The sequence below is a fragment of the Lynx rufus genome, unplaced genomic scaffold (genome assembly GCF_022079265.1).
Source record: "Lynx rufus isolate CCGP_SWC_20201006 ecotype Redwood Valley unplaced genomic scaffold, mLynRuf1.p SCAF_9, whole genome shotgun sequence".
Lineage (NCBI taxonomy): Eukaryota > Metazoa > Chordata > Mammalia > Carnivora > Felidae > Lynx > Lynx rufus.
The window spans coordinates 77,833,430-77,856,958 of NW_025814897.1; the positions used below are offsets into that span (position 1 = coordinate 77,833,430).

The 23,529-nt window shown below is 35.9% G+C and overlaps 1 protein-coding gene across 1 annotated transcript in view; it reads left to right on the plus strand.

Moving 5' to 3' along the window:
- Positions 1 to 23,107, plus strand: part of ANO5 (anoctamin 5) — an 84,446-nt gene extending 61,339 nt beyond the window's left edge. The window contains 10 exon segments of the mRNA XM_047072417.1: positions 2,632 to 2,783; positions 4,978 to 5,052; positions 6,934 to 7,156; positions 8,856 to 9,025; positions 9,689 to 9,786; positions 13,259 to 13,389; positions 15,630 to 15,835; positions 18,208 to 18,386; positions 19,815 to 19,920; positions 22,886 to 23,107. Coding sequence (XP_046928373.1) covers positions 2,632 to 2,783; positions 4,978 to 5,052; positions 6,934 to 7,156; positions 8,856 to 9,025; positions 9,689 to 9,786; positions 13,259 to 13,389; positions 15,630 to 15,835; positions 18,208 to 18,386; positions 19,815 to 19,920; positions 22,886 to 23,107 — 1,562 coding nt within the window.
- Positions 23,108 to 23,529: the final 422 nt, after the last annotated feature.

Sequence of the window (23,529 nt, forward strand, 5' to 3'; positions counted from 1 at the left end):
CAGACCAGTGGAACAGAATAAAGTTCAGAAATCAACATGTATCGTTAACTAATCTTCAACAAGAGTTCCAAGAATACACAATGGGGAAGGAATAATCTCTTCAACAAATGGTGCTGAGAAATCTGGACATCCACATGCAAAAGAGTGAAATTGAGTCTTTATCCTATATTCAATCACCTCAGCATTGTGTAAAATCTTAAATGTAGAACCTGAAACTATATAAAACTCCTAGAAGAAAATATAAGGGAAAACTTCATTACATTGGTCTTGGCATTGATTTCCTGGGCATAACATCAAAGCTCAGAGAACAAAAACAAAAAACAAGTTTGACTACATCAGCTAAAAAGTTTCTTGCAGCACAGAAAACAGCAGAGTGAAAAGACAACCCATGGAATGGCAGAAAATATTTGCAAATCATTTATCTGCTAAGTGGTTAATGTCCAAAATACATAAGGAACTCCTGCAACTCAATAGCAAAAAAAAAAAAAAACAAAAAAACAAAAAACAAAAAACAAAACAAAAAGAAAACCCTAATAACCTTATTAAAAATGGACAAAGGACTCAAATAGACATTCTCCAAATAATATATATAAATGGCCAACAGGTATATGAAAAACATTCTTAGTGTAACTAGTTACCAGGGAAATGTAAATCAAAACCACAATAAGATATCATCTTGCACCTGTCAGGATGGCTAATACCAAAACAACAAAAGACAAGAGCTGGTGAGGATGTGGAGAATTCTAATGAATTTTTGTACATTGTTAGTGGGAATGCTAAATGGTGCAGCTGGAAAACAGTATGGAAATTCCTCAAAAAAAAACTAAAAATAGAACTACTATATGATCCAGCAATATCACTTTATGAGTATTTATTCCACATCATTGAAATCAGGATCTTGAGATGTTGGCACTCCTATGTTTATTGCAGCACTAGCCATAATAAGCAAGATGTAGAAACTACCTAATTGTCCATTGATGGATAGACAAAGAAACTGTGGTATATATGTACACCATACACACACACACACACACACACACACACACACACAGACACACACACACACACACACTGTTGATATATACATATGATATACAATTCACCCTTGAAAAGGAGGGAATTCTGCAATATGTGACAACATGGATGAACCTTGAAGACATTATGGTCAGTGTAACATGCCAGTCACAGAGAGAGAAATCCTTAATGATCCCATTTACATTAAATATCTAAAATAGTCAAATTTATGGAATTAGAGAGTGGAATGGAGGTTGTTGGGAGTTAAGGGAGGTGAGGGAAAAGGGGAGTAACTAATCAGTGGACATATAGTCTCTGTTAAGTAAGATAAAAAAGCCCTAGAAATCTGCTGTATGACATTGTGCCTATAGTCAACATAAAGGTATTGTGGACTTAAAATTTGTTAATCAGGTTAAGTGTTCTTACGATAAAATAATTTTTTTTAAATGAGGAAAAAATACATAAACGAATGTATACATGAGCAAATAAACAAATAAAACTCTTTAGTAGTCAGGGATATATTTATATTGAAAAAAAGGGATATCGGAAGCAGAGAGATCAGTTAGATGACTATAAGGATACTTAAGGGAGGATATAATTAAGACTGTAAAAATGTACAGATAGAATTCATAATTCCTTGTAATTATTTAAAAGGTAGAGAATGAGTCAGATAAAACATTAAAATTTGAATTTTTCACAGTTGATAAAATTATAAGTTAATATTGTGTTAGTATTCCATTCTTAGATATATGCCCACCAAAAGACACGTGCAAGAATATTCACAGCAATGCTATAATGGCAAAAAAACCTGGTGGTAGCACAAATGTCCATGAACCCAATAATAAACAAAATTGTGATTTATCACATAATGCAATACTATGTAGCAATGAAAATAAGTGAACTTTTGCTGCACACAGCAATATAGGTTGAGTTTACACGCAAAGTTGAACCAAAACAAAACCTAACACAAAAACTACCTGTGTATGGTGTATGACACGATTTATGTGAAGTTCAAAGACAGGCCAGACTATCCTATAATATTAGAAGCCAGGATATTACACTTACGTCTTAGAAGAGTCATAAGGGAGTGTTTCTGGGGTGCTGGTCATGTTCTACTTTTTGATACAGTTGCTGATTCCACGAGAGTGTTTATTTCGTGAAAATTCTTTAAATTGTACAGTTGTGTTTTATGTACTTTTCTGTAAATATGTTATGCTTCAATTGAAAGTTTATTAAAATTATACATACATATGTACATTGAATGATTTCAGTAAAAAGCATGCAAACAAAATCTAGGTGTTAATAAAAGTTTAAGTTTAAACATTCTTTCAGATTATCTGAATGAAGAGAGAGTAATGTGCCTGAATTTTTTTCTTCCTTGCAGGGATTGCTAAGAAATTAACTTGAATTTTTATATAGGAGTTGTTTCAGTGTTTCTACATAGTATTAAGACAACATTTGTAATTCTATAATTTTGTCATTAGAGTAGTGACAGAGAGCCATCATTCAACCAAAATGGTTTTTCAAAGTAGAGAAAAGCACCGGGTTCTTTTTTTTATTCACTTGATTTCCCCATCTCTTGATTATATTTGTTCATATACATTTCTTTGCCTACAGTCACATTGTTTTTGGAGTTTTGGAAACAGCGACAAGCCAGAATGGAATATGAGTGGGACCTGGTGGACTTTGAAGAGGAACAGCAGCAGCTTCAGCTGAGACCTGAATTTGAAGCTATGTGTAAACACAGGAAAATAAATGCAGTAACTAAGGTAGATTAGGAAACTGAAATGGGCAGCGTATCTCAATGGACATACCTCCCAAATAATTACACATATTTTAATTTGCCTTTAAAATATTCTCCAACATATAAATCTTATAAACTTCTTTAGTTGTTTCTAATATGTATTTCAAATATATACAAAAAAAAAGTAGATAGACAAGCGTAATGAACCCCAGGATGGACCCATCACCCAGCTTCAATTCATATTAATTCGCGGACAATCTTGATTCATTTACACTTGTTCCTCCCTGCAACTAGATTATTTTGCAGCAAATACAAGGCATCATGTCATGAAATAGCATGGGTTTGTAATAAATGATGTAAAAGGAAAATGGAAAATAATGTGTCTGCTGTGTGGGCATATATATATATATATATGTATATGTGTATATATATATGTGTACATATACATGTATATATGTATATGTGTGTATGTATGGTATATATATACACATGGATATGATACTAAGTTAATATGCAAAAATTTAAATAGTATTGTAATAAGATAGTGGACTTATGAGTGTTTTATTAGACCACATTTTATTCATCTAGTCCTTTTCAATTTATCATAATGGGAAGATCATTGCAGTAGTGTTTGGGCAGTAAAGTCTAGATTTGGGGATCCTTAACTGGCAAATCACCTGTATGTTGCTGACTGAGTAATTTGACTTCTTGGTAATTCTTTTTTTTTTTTTTTTAATGGGAAAATAGAAGGTATTTTGCCTTCAAAGACCAGACTCCTGGGTGCATATTCTTAGCGTCCCTACCTTTCCATAATCTATAATCACTGCGTTGCTTGATGCTGTTAAAGGTGAATAGAATATGTCTCTAACACAATCCCAAAACACAATATGTCTCTAACACAACCAGAAAAGTAGATTTTCCTACTTTGTTCAGGACACTATTCTTGTGGTATAATACTCAAAATTATTTTCACAGTTTAGGCATTCACAAAACACTTATTAACTTTTATTGAGACATTGCAAAAAATTGGGTAAATGAACAAAGGGGAAAAACACCTCAGAAAATACATTAACAACTTGGATGGCTGTATGACATTAAGAAAATATATTAAAAGAGACATTGTCCTGATGACATGAAGTGTATCTGTTCCTATTTCATGGTGTAAAAAAACTAAAAGCAGGCCTAAAATTACTGACATAAAAACAATATGTACTGAATGTTTATTTACATTTGAAACCAGCTGAAAAATAGTGTGGATTGATCCACTGTGAATCACCCACTTTAATGGTTTTGAAATCAAGGGATTTTTTACTCACTTGCAGTGCTTCAGCGGTTAAGTACAACCAGAACCCTCACATTTGAGTCTGTACTGGGAACACATATTTGTATGCATGGACACACACATGGGCACAAACAAATATGCATACACAGACGCAAACGTATCGGACACACATGCACACACATATACATAGTCACCTACATGCACACATGCACACACATCCGGGGTTTCAGTCGAGCACTTGGAGGGCTATTTTGCCTGTTGAGTTCTGTTTGCATTCAGTCTTCCCTAAAAATCCTCAAGATGTAAAAATCCTCCCTAAAAATCCTATCCTTTAGATAGGATTACAAAATTTAGATTTCTGCTGACAGCTATTCTTTTACTACATGGCAGTATTTTTTTTGGATAAGATCTAACTACCTCTTGATATAGGAGAGAATTTTCAGCTGATATAATTAATATCTTCCATTAATAACTTAAAAATATGAAGGTAGAAAAGACTGGGCCCATGAACTGTGTGGAAAAACAGAATCCTGTTAAGGGTAAAGAAGGCACCCTGTTTAATATCATACATAGCAATTATGGAGCGATGCAGTTTGATTGAATTCAGTTAGAATAAAACTGTAATATCATTAAAGCATTTCAAATTAAACAGCAGCCCTCAGACTTGTCAGGCCTGAATATCACTCCATTTCAACACTGAGGAAATAGTGTGTATCCATTGTGGCTCATATTATGTATAAAATCTGTCAACTAAGAGTAGTAGAAGGCTTCTACTTAAAGGGAAGGAACCAATGCTAGAATGTAGCTTCCCATGAGCTGTAGCGGATTCTCTGGGGGAGGTTTCTACTTTCACTGGGTTTTGTGGTTTTGACTGCTTTTTGGAGTCCCAACTTTGTGGGTAGATTTTGATATTGTTGTGATTTCTTCTAAATTACAGGAGATGGAACCTTATATGCCTCTATATAGTCGCCTTCCATGGTACTTTTTATCAGGAGCTACGGTGACGTTATGGGTGAGCATTCTTTTACAACTGCTCTCATGTCATTGACGTGCAGTCGTAGGAAGATTATCCTAGCAGTTTCATCTGCAGTGACTCTTGAGTCTCTCTCCTTCCTCCCCGTCCCCAGTCCTTTTATCTCGAATACAGCTTCTATATAAAATAAAGTGTGATCTATGTGGAGGTGCCATAATTGAACCTTGGGAATAATTGAACCTTGGGAAAAGAGCCGGGGGGAGACAGCGAGGCTTCATCTCAGAAACTGTCCTTCCCCCTCTCCTAGCACTTCATTAATTAGGTGATAACTTGAAACCTCAACAGTATAACAAACTTATAATCTGCAGACTCTTTGGTTAGTGTTTTGGTTTTAATCATTAATTTATCTTTGTCTGCACTTAAAATAGCTACACAAAATGCAAACAAAAAGCATATACTATTGAAATTTATTTTCTTGCTGAAATAAATAGAAGAAAGTATTACTTCTGTTTGAAAAATTTAATTAGCATATCCCATTGTGAGGGAGTCAGGTTTTCTCCATGCTTTTGAACTAATAGATTCATTCCTCCATCACCACAATTTATTTCCTGCCCTCCACTCTCCAAATCTGTGCCCTCTTACAGTTGCCCTTTAACTTTAGGAAAAGAAGAAATGTTACCCCCTGAGAGTCTAGCATTGTTGAAATATAAATAATTAGCAGCTGTAGACTATAGTTTAACCTTACCAGTGCATATTATCCCATAATATTTTAACATTTCTAGTTAAAGGAATTGATTTTTCTGTTTTAAATGTATGTTTTCTTAGATGATATAACAGTCACTGAGGAGAAATGATAGAGTAAATGGAGGGGGCAATAATCAATTCAGGGCACTACTTAAGAAATAATATAGGGGCGCCTGGGTGGCTCAGTCGGTTAAGCGTCCAACTTCAGCTCAGGTCACAATCTCGCGGTCCGTGGGTTCGAGCCCCGTGTCGGGCTCTGGGTTGATGGCTCAGAGCCTGGAGCCTGCTTCCAATTCTGTGTCTCCCTCTCTCTCTGCCCCTCCCCCGTTCATGCTCTGTCTCTCTCTGTCTCAAAAATAAATAAATGTTAAAAAAAAAAAAAGAAATAATATAGAATATGGTCTCAGAAAGATTGTTCTAACCTTTATTTCTAGTACTCATTCAACTTGATTCAGTCCCTCAATTTTCAGAATCAAATTTTCCGATCACTGAGGTAAAGGCATCCCTACATCTTTCTGTTTTTCCAATATGGGAAGTGTTTAAAATTTATGCAGAATCTATACAAATATCTCAATGACCAGGCATATCAGACCACTGATGGCAACACTCTGAGGGGTAATGAAATAGAATCTGTAACTGTGTTCTTCTTGGGAAAGCACATGGTTTTCACACCACCTGTTTGGAGCAGAGGTTGGCAAATGTTTTCTGTCAAGGGGCCAGATGTATTTTAGGCTTTGTGAGCCTTGTACAAATAGTCCCTGGCATCTTTGTTTTTTCTTATAATCTTTAAAAAAAAAAAGCAAAAACAAAACAAAACAAGACATTTTTAACTCAAGAATCATTTAAGAATAAGTAAGGCCGTGGGCAGGATTTGGTCTTCCGGATAGTTTTCTAGTGCTTGGTAGAGGATGAGCCTGAAAGATGAGCAATGGCTACTTTTCTGTTTTAGGCTCCCCCAACTGCTGCTACTGTAGGTACTGTCATATCTCCAGCCCTTTCTCCTTGGCAGTGTTCTTTTACTGCCACCTGTTGTGAGAGAGCCTGGCTTGGTCTGCTTTCCATGTCAGAGGCACTAACCTTAACATGACGAGATGAAGAGACTAGTTATGTTTCAGATGTGTACACATTGCAGAGATGCAGAGACCCAGTGACCAATTCCTTCTTTCCCATTTCCAGATGGCTCTTGTCATTGCCTGTATGGTAGCTGTGATTGTGTACCGCCTGTCAGTCTTTGCTACATTTGCTAGCTTTATGGAAAGCGAAGCATCCTTTAAGCACGTCAAAAGTTTCCTCACTCCCCAGATAACTACATCACTCAGTGGATCCTGCTTAAACTTTATCGTCATCTTGATCTTGAATTTCTTTTATGAAAAGATATCTGCGTGGATTACAAAAATGGGTAAGCTGGCCAGATCATCTGTGTAACACTGAAAAAGTATTCCCGCCAGTGGTATATATCCACTGTGGATCATGCCCTGGGGTGTTCATATTTAAGGCAGTTCTTAAAGTTCTAAAGCAATTTTGTTCTACAGGTAGATGCATAGGCTGGTACTCAGATCCCCCAACAGTCATATTTAGGCCCATCGTAGTGAAAGCAAGAAAAAGAACTAGACAGAAGAATTAGGACTCTGTAGATCTTTTTTGAGTATTTTTGTCTTAATCCTCCCTTGAGGGGGCTAGTTGAATTTTAAGTAAAATCCTCACTTTCCTCAAGACACAGGTTATTTTTATTTCCTGTGTATGGTTTTTAGAAGGTATTTGATTTTGAAAACCATTGTAGGAAAAACAGAACAGTCGGCTTTTCCTGAGTAAATCTTACATGTAGTGCTTTTCTTTTCAGTTGCCGTGTCTTAGATCCTGGATTATTCTCCTTTTAAATGATTAAAAGTTCTCCCACAACCATGAGGGATGCTAAAGGCGTCATAGGTGAAATGGAGATTTAGTTCAGAAGAGGAGTGCAGAGCACAGTTTTTTCTGGTCTTGCCCCCCAGCAAGTTAGAAATGAGATCGGAGGCCCCTCTCCAGACCTCAGCTTTTCCCCTGTGCACTCAGCTCCCTCCTCTAAGTCAGGACACCATCACTGTGTGCAACAGTAACCAGAAAGAGCACAGTATTCACCGAGCACCGGAGTACGCACTAGGAAGCAACTTTAATTAAATGCTATCCTCAAATTTGTAGTTCTTTTTCAATTTTACTGCTTTTTTTTCTGCTAATACCAACAACAAAATATCTAGCAGATAGCACTTAAAAAAAAAGCATCTAAAAAATCAGTTTTCAGTGAGAAAAATTACTTGTGTTCATATTAGAGACTTTTTAGCAATGCAGAGGAATTATCTGTGTCTTTAGAATAATATGTGTTACTATTTCAGTATTATTGAAGCTGTCATCAATTTGGCTGGAACAGCTCATCCTGTTGGGAGATAATCAGCTCAGAAAAACATGCTCCCTGACTCTTTTACACCTACTGATGCTTCTCTGTGGTGTGAAGGGAATTATATATATATATATTTATGTTTGGAATTCAGGATATATGATATATAAGGGGGCTTATGCTCGCCATTCTGATAAGGGTTTAAATGCCATATTCTGACTGTGTGATTCCAGGCAAGTATTTTACCCATCTAAATAAAGTAATGACAGCTTCCTAGGCTTCTCCAGTGATTAGATTAATACAAAGTCTCTGATAGAAAGCTGAACACAAGGGGTGCCTGGGTGGCTCAGTCGGTTAAGTGTCTGACTTCGGCCCAGGTCATGATCTCACGGTCCGTGAGTTCGAGCCCTGTGTTGGGCTCTGTGTTGACAGCTCAGAGCCTGGAGCCTGCTTCAGATTCTGTGTCTCCCTCTCTCTCTGACCCTTCCCCGTTCATGCTCTGTCTCTCTCGGTCTCAAAAATAAATAAACGTTAAAAAAAAATTAAAAAAAAAAAAAGAAAGCCGACCATAAATCTTGATATTGGTCTGTTAGAATGAAGAGTGGGTCACATTTCAACAGGTTATCTGAATAATGTGACTAATAATATGACTTGAACCAGGGAATACAGAATTAAAAGAGAAACAGGAAGGCACATAATTTAACCTTGGTGTTTTATTACTTAACAGAAATTCCTCGAACTTACCAGGAATATGAGAGCAGTCTTACCTTGAAAATGTTCCTGTTTCAGTTTGTAAATTTTTACTCGTCCTGCTTCTACGTAGCTTTCTTTAAAGGGAAGTTCGTGGGCTATCCCGGAAAATACACGTATTTGTTTAATGTGTGGAGAAGTGAAGAGGTAGGAATTCTCTTGAGAGGTTTGTGGCTTTAGTAACTCAATAATTAACTACATACTTTTTGTGTGTCCAGCACTAACTCAGATTTTATCAGGATTTAAGAGAAGTCTAAGATACCAACTCTCTCCACAGAGAGTATTGGTCTCACAATCCTGTTATCTGGTAGACTTTCCAATTCCTTTTGGGCAAGAAGTGATATTGTACCTATTGTTTAGTAGTAAATATGAGCTATAAAATGGGATAAGTACGTTTTATATTCCTGAAGATTTCCTGCAAAGGAATGAATGATAGTGTTCCACAAGTATAGCAGAAATGGCTCCACCATGGGTTACAGAGTTAGACCAGTAGGTGGTTTCCATATGTGGTTGTGTATCTAAATCACATGGAGAAAATAGCAACTTCCAGCCCCAATCCAAATATAAAGATTCAGATATAAATATATAAAGAATCTTCTAAGAGTAAGACCAGAAATCTGAATCTAATGCAGCTATCTCATAACTGGTTAATGAACATGCTTGAAACTGTTGAGCTAAATATCTCTTTATACCCCTTTAATATCCATTCCCATTAAAATCTTTAGATTGTAGTCTTTTGGTTTGAGATTTTTTTTTTTGAAAAAGTCTATCTTTCATCATTCACTCTTTTTTCTTCTTGCCTCTGACTAGTGTGATCCTGGAGGCTGTCTAATAGAATTGACGACCCAGTTGACCATCATAATGACTGGGAAACAGATCTTTGGAAACATTAAAGAAGCCATTTATCCGTATGTATGACTTACAAGTTTTTCCTAAATAACCATAAGAGCTTTCTTCTGGAAGAAGATGGAATTCTTTGATTATCATGGTATCTTTGTTAGCAAATGCTTAAGTCAACAACAACAACAACAACAACAACAACAAAAACTCACTTTTAATCAATAGTAATGCGTTTAGGTAACACAGGCTTTTAAATATGAATTTTTATTGCTTGAGTGAAGTTGAGGGAAATGTATTATCCCTCTCTCCTGTGGAGATTCCATTGGGAAATCTAAATATTGTATCCTCTGTATATTATTCTGTATGTCACATATTATTTCTCAAGATTACTAAATGTTGAACTCTGTTAAAAATATCCATGTGAGGGGCACCTGAGTGGCTCAGTCAGTTAAGTGTCCCACTCTTGATTTTTGCTGGGGTCATGATTTCATGGTTCATGAGTTCAAGCCTTATGTCGGGCTCTCTCTCTTTCCCTCTCTCTTTTCCCTCCCTCCCCCACAAAATAAATAAATAAACTTTGTGACATGGACACACTTAGGCACAAAAATTGGTCATGAATGAAGTTTTAGTATATGAAGGAATTGCTCCCTAGTCCAAAAGCATAGCAATAATGAATACATTATCAAAAGAGAAAACCAGAATGACAGTTGATCTCAAATATAAGTTGAAAATTTCCATGGATAAAAAGAGAAAGAATCATAAGCCTGTAATCTTGCAGGTCTCCCAGTTAGGAAATGACAGTGCCAAGGTTAACACCTATAGTGTCAAGTGGACTAAAGTGCCCCACTTAGGACTAGGGCTTGGCCAGTGTAACTGTACTTGATGTTAGGGATTGGGTTTATTCTCACTTCTTTATGAAAAAGTTGAAAACACCCTCCCCTTCTGCTCCTACTTCTCCCTACAGTTCTGTAGCACTCCTGGGGTTCTATTTCATGTGCTGACAAAGGGAGAACATAGACTTATCTTTTCAAACAGTATTTGATGCACTGCATCCCAATTGCCCAGGGAAATAACTCTAAGCTGCTCTTTTAAGTCCTAGCTGTAAACTGAGATCTGGAGGGCAGAATGGGGATAACCCCTAAACCAAACACAAGAGGAGAATAAATACAGAGAGGAAAGGAGACAGACACACAAGGAAGTAAAAGAAAAAAGAAAAAAGTAAAATTAAACCTACAGAAACCAAAATTCCATAACTTATGATAAAATTTAATGCTACAGAGACTGCTAACAAAATCAAGTTTTAGAAAGTGAACTTACTCTAGCTAGAAGCTTCTGGCAAAGCCTAAAAGCATAAAAGGAAGTGATACTGTCATTTAGAAGGATCAGGAAAGAATTTAAATAAAAACATATAAATGAAACAAGAATAAATTGACAGTAAAAAGAATCAATTATACATAAATGAAAAAAAAATTGTACTTTAAATAAAGAGTACAATAGGTGACATCAATTGCAGAATGGACACAATTGAAGAGTGAATTAATGAATTGGAAAATAGTACTGAGACACTCCCACGTTATACAAATGGCAATAGAGTGGCAATGAAATTAAAAAAATGAAGTGACAGGAAACTATATTAGGAGGCTTCCACATCAACTTAGTAGCAGTTCCAGAAAAAAGAGAATGGGTAAATGGTGGGAGGGAAAAATTCTTTGACTAGGTAATTGCTGAAAATTTTCCAAAACTGAAGGAAAACATGAGTTTCAGAAATGAAAACAAATTCGGAGTATGAAGTAAGATAAATAAAATTAAATTCACACCCAGATATGCTATGGTGAAACTCCAGAACATGAGAGGTAAACAATCTTAAAATCTTCCAGAAGAAAAAAGAGTATCATCTACACTGACAACAGATTTTTTTACTCATAGCACTGGATACAGAGGACGGTAGAGTCGTTTCAAGATTTGGAGTAAAATTAATGCACACCTTAGATTTCTAGAACCAGTTTAACTGTTTTATGAAGTGCAGGTGAAATAAAGACACTTTTAGACGTAAAAACAAGAATTTACATTTATAGACCCTCAATGGAAGAACTACTGAAAGGTGTAGTTGAGCAAGAAAAGAGCACAAAATCAAAGTATGGGAAGCAAGAATCATCGATCAGTACAGAAAGAGTAAGCACCAAAATAAAATGAAACAACTGGTACAAATTTTTAAAATATATGGGATTTATATGCCGAAAACTACAGATCCTGGTGGAAAAAAAATTATTTGGGGAGAAATGTGCTCACAGATTGGAAGACTCAAATTAGTAATGACGCCAGTTATCCCCAAATTGATATATAGATTTGTAATTCCAATCAAAATATCAGCAGAATTTCTATAGTTATAGACAAGCAGATTCTAAAATTGATATAGAGGGCAAAGGAACTAAAACAGGCCAAACAATTCTGATAAAAAATACAGTTGGAAGAATTGCACCACTCGATTTTAAGGCTTATTATGAAACTGTATTAATCAAGATGGTGAGATTGGTGAAGGAATGCATGTATGGATCAGTGGAACTGAGTAGAGATTGCAGAAATAAATCCATGCAAATGTAGCCATTTAATTTTTGACAAAGGTGCAAAAGCAGTTCATTGAAGAAGCTGCTAAACAATGTAGACCTCACACCTCTTTTAAAAATAAAAAAGATATTGTCATATCTTTATCAGATAAGCCATATGCATATCCTCTCCTATTCAGTAGGTTGTCTTTTGGTTTGTTAGTTGTTTCCTTTGCTGTGACTTTCCCTTATTCAGGATGATGTTCACCCCAGGATTTTGGTAGATGCTTTTGATCCAATTGAAGTAATTTCCTTCTTTTCCTACTTTTCTGTCATATAGAGGTTTTAATAGGTGCTTGAAATGTATCAAATGAATTTTTCTGCATTTGTCAATGTGATTTCATCTTTTTCTACTTAAATCTGCTAATGTGACTTATTACATTGATTGATTTTCTAATAAAAAGCCCTTTTGTTCCTTAAAGTAATCTAACATCATAATACATTATTTTGTAAATAATATGGAATTTAGTTAGGCAATATTTTGTTTGGGATTATTGCATTTATTTTCACATATTAGATAAGCCTCTTTGTTTCCTTTGTCATATATTTTCTCTTGTAGCCAATTTCTCATTTCCTTGAGCATTCTTCACGACAACATAAAGGTTAATAAATTAAATAGAAAAAAAAAGGTGCCATGGTGACCCTGTTGTCTACATGCTCTTTAACAGAACTGTCTCTGAGTAAATATATTTTCATAGGGGAGAGTCAGGGTTGTCTTATTTTCTTTATCACCCCAATAAAGAACTTTGACCGCAGCATGTGTTATGAAAAGAACTCTAGATTTTTATTTCAACTTTAGCTATAGTCATCTCTCCTTGCTCTGTGATCTTAAGTTACCTACCCTGTCTTACTGCCAATTTCTAGATCTAACCCCCTTATTCTCTGACCCCTTACTTTTAAATTCTAATCATGTATTTACTTTTATCACTTCCAACAGTATGGTTCTGAATTGGTGGAGACGTCGAAAAGCTCGGACCAATTCTGAAAAGCTATACAGTCGATGGGAGCAGGATCATGACCTTGAAACTTTTGGATCTCTTGGGCTGTTCTATGAGTACTTAGAAACAGGTAATTTTTAACCACTGTCTTGAAACATAGAGTCAGGTTGAGTAGAGTAAGTGTTTTTCCAGCTCTTTATATTTCTTCCTGCCTTGCACATGGTAGGTGTCCAAAAAATTATTGAATGGTAGGTTAAAAGACACATGGATGGATATGGAAAAGATTGGTTTGGTATTTATATCCTTACCAAATAGAATGCAGAATGAAGTTTAATTTCAAAACACCAATGGTAGAGATGTTTTTCCTATCGACTGAACATTAAGATTGTTGAACCACATAAAGTATCGATTACTTTTAAATTCCTATCTCAGATTAGCTTGCATGGCTGTCCTGTTTGCCACACCGACAGCCCAGAGAGAGAATAAGTTGAAAGATGTTTCCAGAGTCTGACATACATTTAGGTAAGTTCTTTATTTCAGGCTGAAAAGAAGCAGGCTAAAAAGAGTTGTGCAAGGGAAGCTCACATTGAATACAAGAATGCATAAAAATGCTAAGGATTGAACGGAGAAGAGATTTTGAGGTGAAATTTTAGGAAGGATGATTGCTGAGGACTACTTATAAAGTCTACTTGAGTGTTTCCCCTCTTTTTTTTAAATATATGAAGTTTATTGTCAAATTGGTTTCCATTACAACACCCAGTGTTCATCCCAACAGGTGCCCTCCTCAATACCCATCACCCACCCTCCCGTCCCTTCCACCTCCCATCAGCCCTCGGTTTGTTCTCAGTTTTTAAGAGTCTCTTATGCTTTGGCTCTCTCCCACTCTAACCTCTGAGTGTTTCCTCTCAAGTTACCCTCTCTGCTTCTCTGGTGGAATAATATTCTTCACTTACTCTCTAATCCCATAATGATAGAATGAAAAAAATGACCTGAAATTGTTATTGATTCTCTACTGTGATACATACACATGGTACCTGGATTGAAATAGGTAAATTTAAGACAAATTGAGAGAAGTCTGTTTCATATAGCTGACTGTAAAATTGGGCAGTCCTTGCTTTAGGGGTGATGAGGCTGTAATTTTTAATTAAATTTGTAAGTATCAAATGCATTTGTGCATAGATGCGTTAGGGATTATCACTGCAATTTTAAAAAAATGAAATCAAGGTGTCATAAGAAAATTAACTACCATTTATTGAGACACAGCTAAGAGTTAGTTTATTCTGGTTGTTTAATGAACATTATCCCTAATCTTGAAACGTTCTGCAGAGGAGTCATTATTCACTGCATTTTGTTTTAGAGGATACTGAAATTTGGATAGGTTAATTTGTGTTATGGGCTGAAAGATTTTAGGTAAAAACCTGGGATTTGAACCCAGAAAATTCAAGCTGTTTCTACATAACACTTCCTCTGAATTTTCTGTCTCTTAGTTCAGTAGAGGTGTTCAGTAGATTTAGTAAATGGCAAGACTGATTATTTTGAGAATTTTTTGTGAGAAAAGTTGAAATTCAGAAACACTTGGGATTCATCTAAAAATAGAGGACTCGTGGAAGAGACTTTTTTTTTTCCCTTTAGTGGAAAGCCATTCCTGTTCTCTTATTACATTTTTCACTCACGGGAAGCCCAAACTGCCAGTTGAATGGATTCTTGTACCTTAATCGTTGTTGGAAGCAAACAAAAATAGGAAGAGAAGCTAACTTACATAGATGCTAAGTCTTAATGCGAAAAGAGAATAAAATTTATTTAGAAAGATGTCAAGATAGTATAGAGGATCAGGACCATAACCAACCTTAAATAATGTATTCATTCATAAGGCTTATTATAGTTGAGTATGTTTATATACCCAACACATGCTGGCTCTTGGAAGCGTATAAATGAATCAGTCCTTATCCCTGATCTCACAGATTTAGCAAGATAGAAAAACTTGATTACCCCACTAATGTGCCAATACCAGTGTAAAGGCTGGGCCAGCATAGGCATAAACATAGCCCAAAATAAAAGGCTATGTTTAAAAAGAATAAAGAGAATCTCTTATCTGACAAGAAGAAATGCTTTCTTCAGAGAAGCAGATGTCAAAAGAAACAGCCAGGACAGAACTGAGTTGTACATGCTCAGTTTCTCCTTTCTATTCTAGTAAGCAAACAAGTCACTAGGCTTCCAATGAGGAGGAAGGAGTGGGCAGATGGAAAGAGGCCTGGAGGGTTTTGCTGGTGTAGATCCCTCTAAAAGGAGGGAGTTAGAGGTATTGGGCAGAATGTTCCCCTTTTTCTCTTTCATAATAATGACTTCACTATTTTTTTTTTTTCCCTACAGTTATCCAGTTTGGATTTGTCACATTATTTGTGGCCTCTTTTCCTTTGGCTCCTCTTCTTGCTCTCTTGAATAATATTATAGAGATCCGAGTAGATGCCTGGAAACTTACAACTCAGTACAGGAGACCGGTAGCTGCTAAAGCTCATAGCATAGGTGTTTGGCAAGACATTCTTTATGGAATGGCTGTCCTTTCTGTTGCAACTAATGTAAGTGGACCCATTTTGGTTGGACGGCTTCGTATTTTATTTCGTTTTCTTGGGGTTGGGGAGATGTGAATGATGCTTAACTCAATATTTATTTATGTTGCTTTCATCATGGTGACAGTCCATAATGATAAACCATCCCTACACTTTTATGCACTGAACAACATAGAGAAATTTATGACATGCAAACTCTTAGAAATACAAAGAAAATTCTAAAACCACTGTCCTTAAAATACCATGATATAGTTTCATAGCATGTGACAGAGTAGACAGAAAATATGTAATGGTATAAAAGATTTGAATAACACAATTAAAGCTTAATTATACGAGGAGTTGTATACTACAAATAGAGAATATAAAACATTAATGTGTTTTGCTTATGGAGCACTTATTAAAAAATGATAATGAGGGGCTCCTGTGTGGCCCAGTCGGTTGTTTCCAACTTCAGCTCAGGTCATGATCTCACGGTTCGCAAGTTCAAGCCCTGCATGGGGCTCTGTGCTGACAGCTCAGAGCCTGGAGCCTGCTTCATATTCTGTTTCCTTCTCTCTCTGCCCTTCCCCCATTCGTATTCTGTCTCTCAAAAATAAATAAACATTAAAAACATTTTTTTAATGATAATGAAACTAAATTCTCCAAAGCAGAAATTTTATAACACTTATTTGTATATAATAATGTTATAAAAATTGAAGTCGATAATAAAGATAATTTAAAAAAAATCTAACTACCTAACGTTCACACTCCCAAGTAAGCTTTATTGTATAAAATGAAAGCAAAATTAAAATTATAGAGAGCTTAATTAAAATGAAACCCTATAGGAATTAGCTAAAACTATAGTTACAGAAAAATTCATAGCAATAAATGCTTTTGTTATTTTTTTAAGTTTATTTTGAGAGAGAGAGATTGAAAAAATATGTGTGTGAGCAGGGGAGGGGCAGAGAGAGATTGGAAGAAAGAGAGAATCCCAAGCAGACTCTGTGCTGTCAGTGTGCAGCCCAATGTCAGGCTCAATCTCTTGAACCACGAGACCATGACCTGAGCCAAAGTCAAGAGTCAGACACTTAACTGCCTGAGCCACCCAGGTACCCCTGAATGCTTTTATTATTAAAAAAGAAGACTTGAAAGCATAAGCTGAGCACATAATTTCAGAAACTAAAGAAAAACATAAAACTAATCAACAAAAAGTAATAGGAAAGAGTTTATAGAGATGCAATCAGAAATAATCAAAATAGAAAATAAATTAAAAAAGCAATATAATTCCTATGTGAATCAAGAGCTGCTTCATTGAAAAGACATATAAAACTCTGACAATCTCAAACAAGAAAAAAGTTATAAGATACAGGTAAGAAAATTGTGAAATGATTATATATGTGCCTTTATTCAAATAAATTATAAAATCTATTTGAAATTGTCACCTTTTTAGAAAATAAAAACTGCCAAAGTTTATTCAGTAAGTGGTAGGAAACCTGAATGGACCAGTAGCTATAGAAGTAATATTAAAAGTTTTAGGGGCACCTGGGTGGCTCAGTTGACAGACTTGGGCTCAGGTCATGATCTCTTGGTTCATGAATTCGAGCCCCACATCAGGCTCTGTGCTGACAGCTCAGAGCCTGGAGCCTGCTTCAGATTCTGTGTCTCCTCTCTCTTTGCCCTCCACTTATGCTTTGTCTCTCTCTCTCTCTCTCTCTCTCTCTCTCTCTCTCTCTGAAAAATAAATAAACATAAGTAACTAGCTAACTAGCTAACTAACTAACTAAAGTTTTTTTAAGCATCTACACTAACAATGTAGATGGCAGAGCCAGATGGTTTTAAATGGGCTTACCTAACCTAAAAGAAACAGGAGTTCCAGAGCTTAGGTAAGAATGGGAAAATACCATTCCTATAGAATTAAATACTAAGATTAATTACACTGAACTTTGGGCAATTTACCATCACATGGTCTTCTATCTCTCCTTTGCTTCCCACCAGCCACCAATAGTGCACACATGTGTGCAAACTCACACCGATGCAGGCACACACACTGTCCTAGCTTACAGAGTTGATTCAGCCAAATGAATTTGGTTAGGGACAGTAGAACTATGCTGTGAAATAAATGGAAGAAATAACAAGGCATTGTGGAAAGAGCATGGTTTTTGAAGCTAGATGCATTTAGGTTCACTTTTCACCTTAGCCACTTTCTAGCTGTGAAATCTTGGAATACTAATCATATGCTTTAAAAGGCCTATTTCATGTTTTAGGCCAAAGACTCATTTATTAACATGATTTGTAATGGCATTTTAATCATTTGTATCCATATAGAACTGAGACATATGCAAATCAGATATTCTTAAAACGAAATTGCTAGCTCAAAATCTCCCTCTTACTTTGTTCTTTAGGCTTTTATTGTTGCATTTACCTCGGACATCATTCCCCGTTTAGTTTACTACTATGCCTACTCAAAGGATGCCACTGCACCCATGAAAGGATATGTCAATGACAGCCTGTCAACATTCCTGATAGCTGATTTTCCAAACCACACTGCACCTTGGGAGAAACGAGACTTCACCACTTGCAGGTTCCTTCTTACGTTCTTAGCTTTTAATTTTGCTTTTTAAATGTATTTTTTAAATTCTCCATTTTCTTCCTGTCTTACAATGTGAAGGATTTATTTGGGGCAATAAAAATCCTGGGTAAAGTGTGTCAATTTTGGAATTCACTCATCATATGAATCTGGTTTGGAAAAGTAGAATGTCCAAAAGTAAAAGAATATCATGGGTAAAGATATCAATTCTGAATTGTTTCTTATTTTTTAAATTTATTGGAAAGACTTCTGACCAACAAATATATCTTGGTCCCAAAATGTAGTATCTATAGATCATACAGCATGATCATATTATATATGCATTTAACCTACTTGAATTTAACTATGTGTCCTTAAAAAGAGAGTGAGAAAGGGAGAAATAATATGATAAGTTCACCATCCATCCCACTTTAAGGGTTTCTTCCGTGTAGGAAGCATGAAATTAGATTTGTGAATGTATTTCCACATTCAGTGTCTCATGTACTGTGAGGGTCTTTTTACCCTATGAATTAAAGATTATATATAATAAATATATATGACATAAATGTATATATATATACATATATATAACATATACATATATATGTATATAATATATACATATAATACATACATATATACGTATACATACACACATGCATGCACACACACACACACCCCACTTAACTTAAACCTTAAGCCAGCTACTTCATCTGGGATTCCAACAAAGAAACAGCAAAATGTTGATAGGACAGTAGACAAAACCATTGTTATATTTTAGATTTGCATATAGAGGAATCATAGTATACTGTTTAAGAGCATAGATGTGGGTCAGTTTTCTTGATTTCACCACTTCCTAGTTGGACTAAATCTTTGAAGAACATCAATCTCTAGCAACTTTGTAGAAAACAATGAGCCCCCAAGGTTGAGCACTAAGAAAAGTCCAGAAGAATAGTAAGAAAAACAAAAACAATGCAGTGTCAAATAAGCCAAAAGAAAATAGAGTTTCAAAAAATAGAAATGGTCAACAATGTCAAGTCCTACCGTCTAAAGATCAAAAAAGATGAGGATTAGCGTGTTTCTTCAGTTTAAGGATAGGAGACAATGCATTTCAGGGAAGTGGTGCATAGAACTGCATTAAAGAGCAGGAAGAGGGGGAACAGAGACAGCATCATTTTGGTAACTCTTTTGAGAAATTTGACTTTGAAAGTCAGGTGAGAAGCTTCACTTGTGTCTTCTGCTACACCAAACTAGATACAAGTAACATATGGCCATGATTTTTATCTGTGCTAAAAAGAAACATTTCATAACAGGAGTTATCTTCCTATGACTTGACTTTTGTAGTCAATTAAAAATGTCTCTTAAGAGAAATAGTAAGAATTTATGCTAGGTCTCTATTGGAAATCATACCTAATTTTTTTGGCATTTACTTCTGTTTTTCAGGTACAGGGATTACAGATATCCACCTGATCATGACCAGAAATATTTTCATAATATGCAGTACTGGCACGTCCTTGCTGCCAAGATGACTTTCATCATTGTTATGGAAGTAAGCCTTTCTTAACTTGCATTCCAGCTAGTCTGTCTTCTGCCTTCAGGTTTCTAAAGGTGTCTGCTCAGCAAAAAATTATCTCAGGAAATTATTTTGAAGGAAGTATTTGTTGTCCTAAAAAGCAACTTAGGGATATTTTCAGTACAATGGGTTGCCCTATTATTCACCTACTATTGTTGAAGATATCAAGGTGACATAAAAGAAAAAAAGAAAAAATGTGGCCTCTTCTTTCAAGGTCGATAAAAGGACAGAGAACTCATTGATGTTACTGAGTATCTATTATATAGTGATTCCAGACACTATAATAATAACCCTGTAAGTTAGACTTTATTAGTGACTCTTGAGAAATAAATCTGAGACTCAGCAGAATTAGCAGTGGTTTTAAAGATAATCAGCTAATATTGGAGCTGAGTTTCATTGCCAGCTATATCACTCCCAAGCATGTGCTCTGTCCACTGTATTATGTTTCCCCCTTTGTGGATTATCCATTCTTGTTATGGATATAAGGCGTGTGTTCAAAGAGAACAAATACAGAGGGGGGATTTGGGCAAGTTACATATTGAGTGTTCTACATCATAAGATGTGAAGGCCAATAAGGGAGAGAAATAAAGGTGAGGCACTTTTTCACTCTGCTGTGAAATCTAATAATACACAAGTCTAATGCAAGCAGACACAGATTCTACATGATAAAAAAGAGAGCAGTCTTATGTGTATCCCTCCCCATGTTTTTCTTCTCTTTCTCTCAGTTCTTTATGACTTTATGACTGTTTCATTCCCATATTTTACATCATCAGTTTAGCTCACCATTCAGTCTGGTCACTTGCACCAGTATTTTTTTTTCGTTTTTGAGTTTTGTTTATTTATTATTCTTATTAATGTTTTTAATCATCCAGCTCTGATGACCAGTTTTTAATCTGGTGATCTCTGACTCACCATCATCCTGGGACTTCTTTTCACCTTCTCTTGTATTGAATGCTATATGCTACATTATCTGCAGTCTATGTTTCTCCCATTCTTGGTTTACTAGCTTATTTAGGTGAAGTACATTTTTCTGTAATTTTCTGAGGAAAATTATGGGTGGTCAATTTTTGAGACCTTGAATATTGAAAATTTCTTTTCTTTCCACACAGATGACTAAGTGGTATAGAATTCAAGACTGAAAGTTAATTCCCTGAAAAATTTTCAACCAACTCTATTTAGGTATTCCTGACACTTTTTAAAAAAAATTTATTGATTATTTGAGAAAGAGAAAGAGAGAGCACGCACATATGGGAGGTGCAGAGAAAGAGGGAGAGAGAGAATCCCAAGCAGGCTGTGCTCTCACAACACGAAGCCTGACGTGGGGCTGTATCTCATGACCATGATTGTGACTGAGCCGAAACCAAGAGGTGGCTGCTTAACCAACTGAGCCGCCCAGGCACCCCGGGTATTCCTGACATTTTTGGAGACATTGCACCATTTTCTGTCAGCTTCAATGTCAGCATTCCAATTCCCCAGTCTTTGTTTCTGATCTTTTATTAAATCAATAAGCTTTAAGGATTCTCCCACTAGTCCTCTTCTATGAAACATTACAAGACAGCTTCTTGTTACTGGACAGTATTCATTTTTTTGGACACTTTGCTGGACTCTATAAATCTGAAAACATACTTACCCTTCAGGGTGAGAAAATTTGCTTGTATGTATTATTATTATTTTTTATTCTTTCTTTCTTTTCTCTGTTCTGTCTTTCTGGAACTTCTGTTACTCAGGTGTTATGCTTTCTGTTTTGAAATTCTTATTATTTCTCTCCTATAAGTAGTTGGTCTCCTATTTTTTGTCTTTTTGTTCTGTTCTTTTTGTTCCTTCATTATTTCTGTTGCCTCTTAGTTCCCATTTGTCTGTTTCAAACTTTTTCTTTTACATTAGAGACTTTCTTACATAATGGGTGATTCTTGCCAACCTGCTCATACTTAAGAGTGAATAAATGAAAGCTGATTATAAGCTTTGTGTGCATACAAGAAGAATGTCACTTGGTGGGTTTCACTATAGGGTGACGAGTTAGGGAGGGGGACCTTTTCATTTGAAGCCTACAAAATTTTGATATCTACCATTCTAATTTCACAGACTGGTTACCCTCCCCAAAGAAAAATCCTCTGAACTCTTTTCTGTTGAGCTATTTTATGGCTACCTGTATTCTGAGAGCGGAGCAAGACAGAAGAAGACTAGGGATCTTAGGATTCACTGAATTTCACTTAGTTGCCCTGTTTTCAGAATGCTGCCACTTCTCCATTCTCTGGTGTCTCTGGTGCTCCTGAGTTCACAGCTTTCTGTTTTGATTTCTACAGAAAGTAAATTACTCAACTGCTGCCAGGGTGAGGTTGGAGAGAAGTAGTACCTGGATGAAGGCGGGAGAGAGGTCCTGAAAATTCACCTGCTCCTCCTTATACCAAATTTTGGCTAATCCTCTTGTTTTCAACTCCACCCACATGCATGCTTTCCAAGTCCATAAGACCATCTTTCCTGATATTTATTGAAGATCTAAAATAAAGTTGGCTTTTGTCTTCTTGCTTTTTACCATCACCATATCACCAATTGCAAGTTTAAGCACCAGCTTTCTTCCATCTCTGGAATCTGTTCCTACTGTTTCCTCCTTTTTTCCCCCCCCTTTGGTCTTTGTGAGTTATACCATTTTTCAAAATTCCTTTACAAATATGTATTGCGTTTTCAGGAGTGAACATAGAAAAAAATATATTCAATAACCATGATCAACTTAAATGTCTATAATTACACATTTTAGTATATATTCATTTGCTTAAGGTTTGTCTTTCTGGGAAAGTTCTGGGACAACGACCGTATCTTTTGCCTTTTCCTCATACTTCTGTGTTGAGCACAGTTTATTGAATGATTAAAGTGGTTTGTAAGAACTTCCTGCTGAACATTTGACAATTCTAATGTCCTTGATTTTCTTTTATTTTTCCTCCAGCACGTTGTGTTTTTAGTTAAATTTCTGTTGGCCTGGATGATTCCTGATGTTCCAAAAGATGTTCTGGAGAGAATCAAGAGAGAGAAGTTAATGACTATCAAGATTCTCCATGACTTTGAGCTTAACAAATTAAAAGAGAACTTGAGAGCTAATTCAAGTGAACTTGCCAAAGAAGTCCTGATTCAGGAAAATAAAACACAACTGGCTAAATCAACAGTCTAATCAACATAATGAACAAGCCACTGGTTGCCTGTTAGGCTTCACAATTTTCCGTGGGTTTTCAGGCCAGAGGCCAGAAGCCACATGTCATTTTCACCCTGCCTCCTCCTCCTCCTTCTTCTTTTTTAACTGAGAGTTTTCTGTACCCTTTTACAGAGGCCAACTTTGTGAGGTTGGAAGAATACCACTTGTCTGCTTCATTGACTGAGCCCTCTGCAGATATTGTTTTCTGGAGTTCTAGAAATGATTGTTAAGAGTGCATATCAAATCAGAATAGTGGAAAATCATGGGATGTTGCAGTTTAGAATTAAACACTGGACTTGGGCTATCCCATCATGTTCCAGTGCATCTGCACATTTTCATGGTCTCCTATTGGGTTGTTTTATAACTTCTTCCCATCAAGAAAAATGTTGGGACATGGAGAA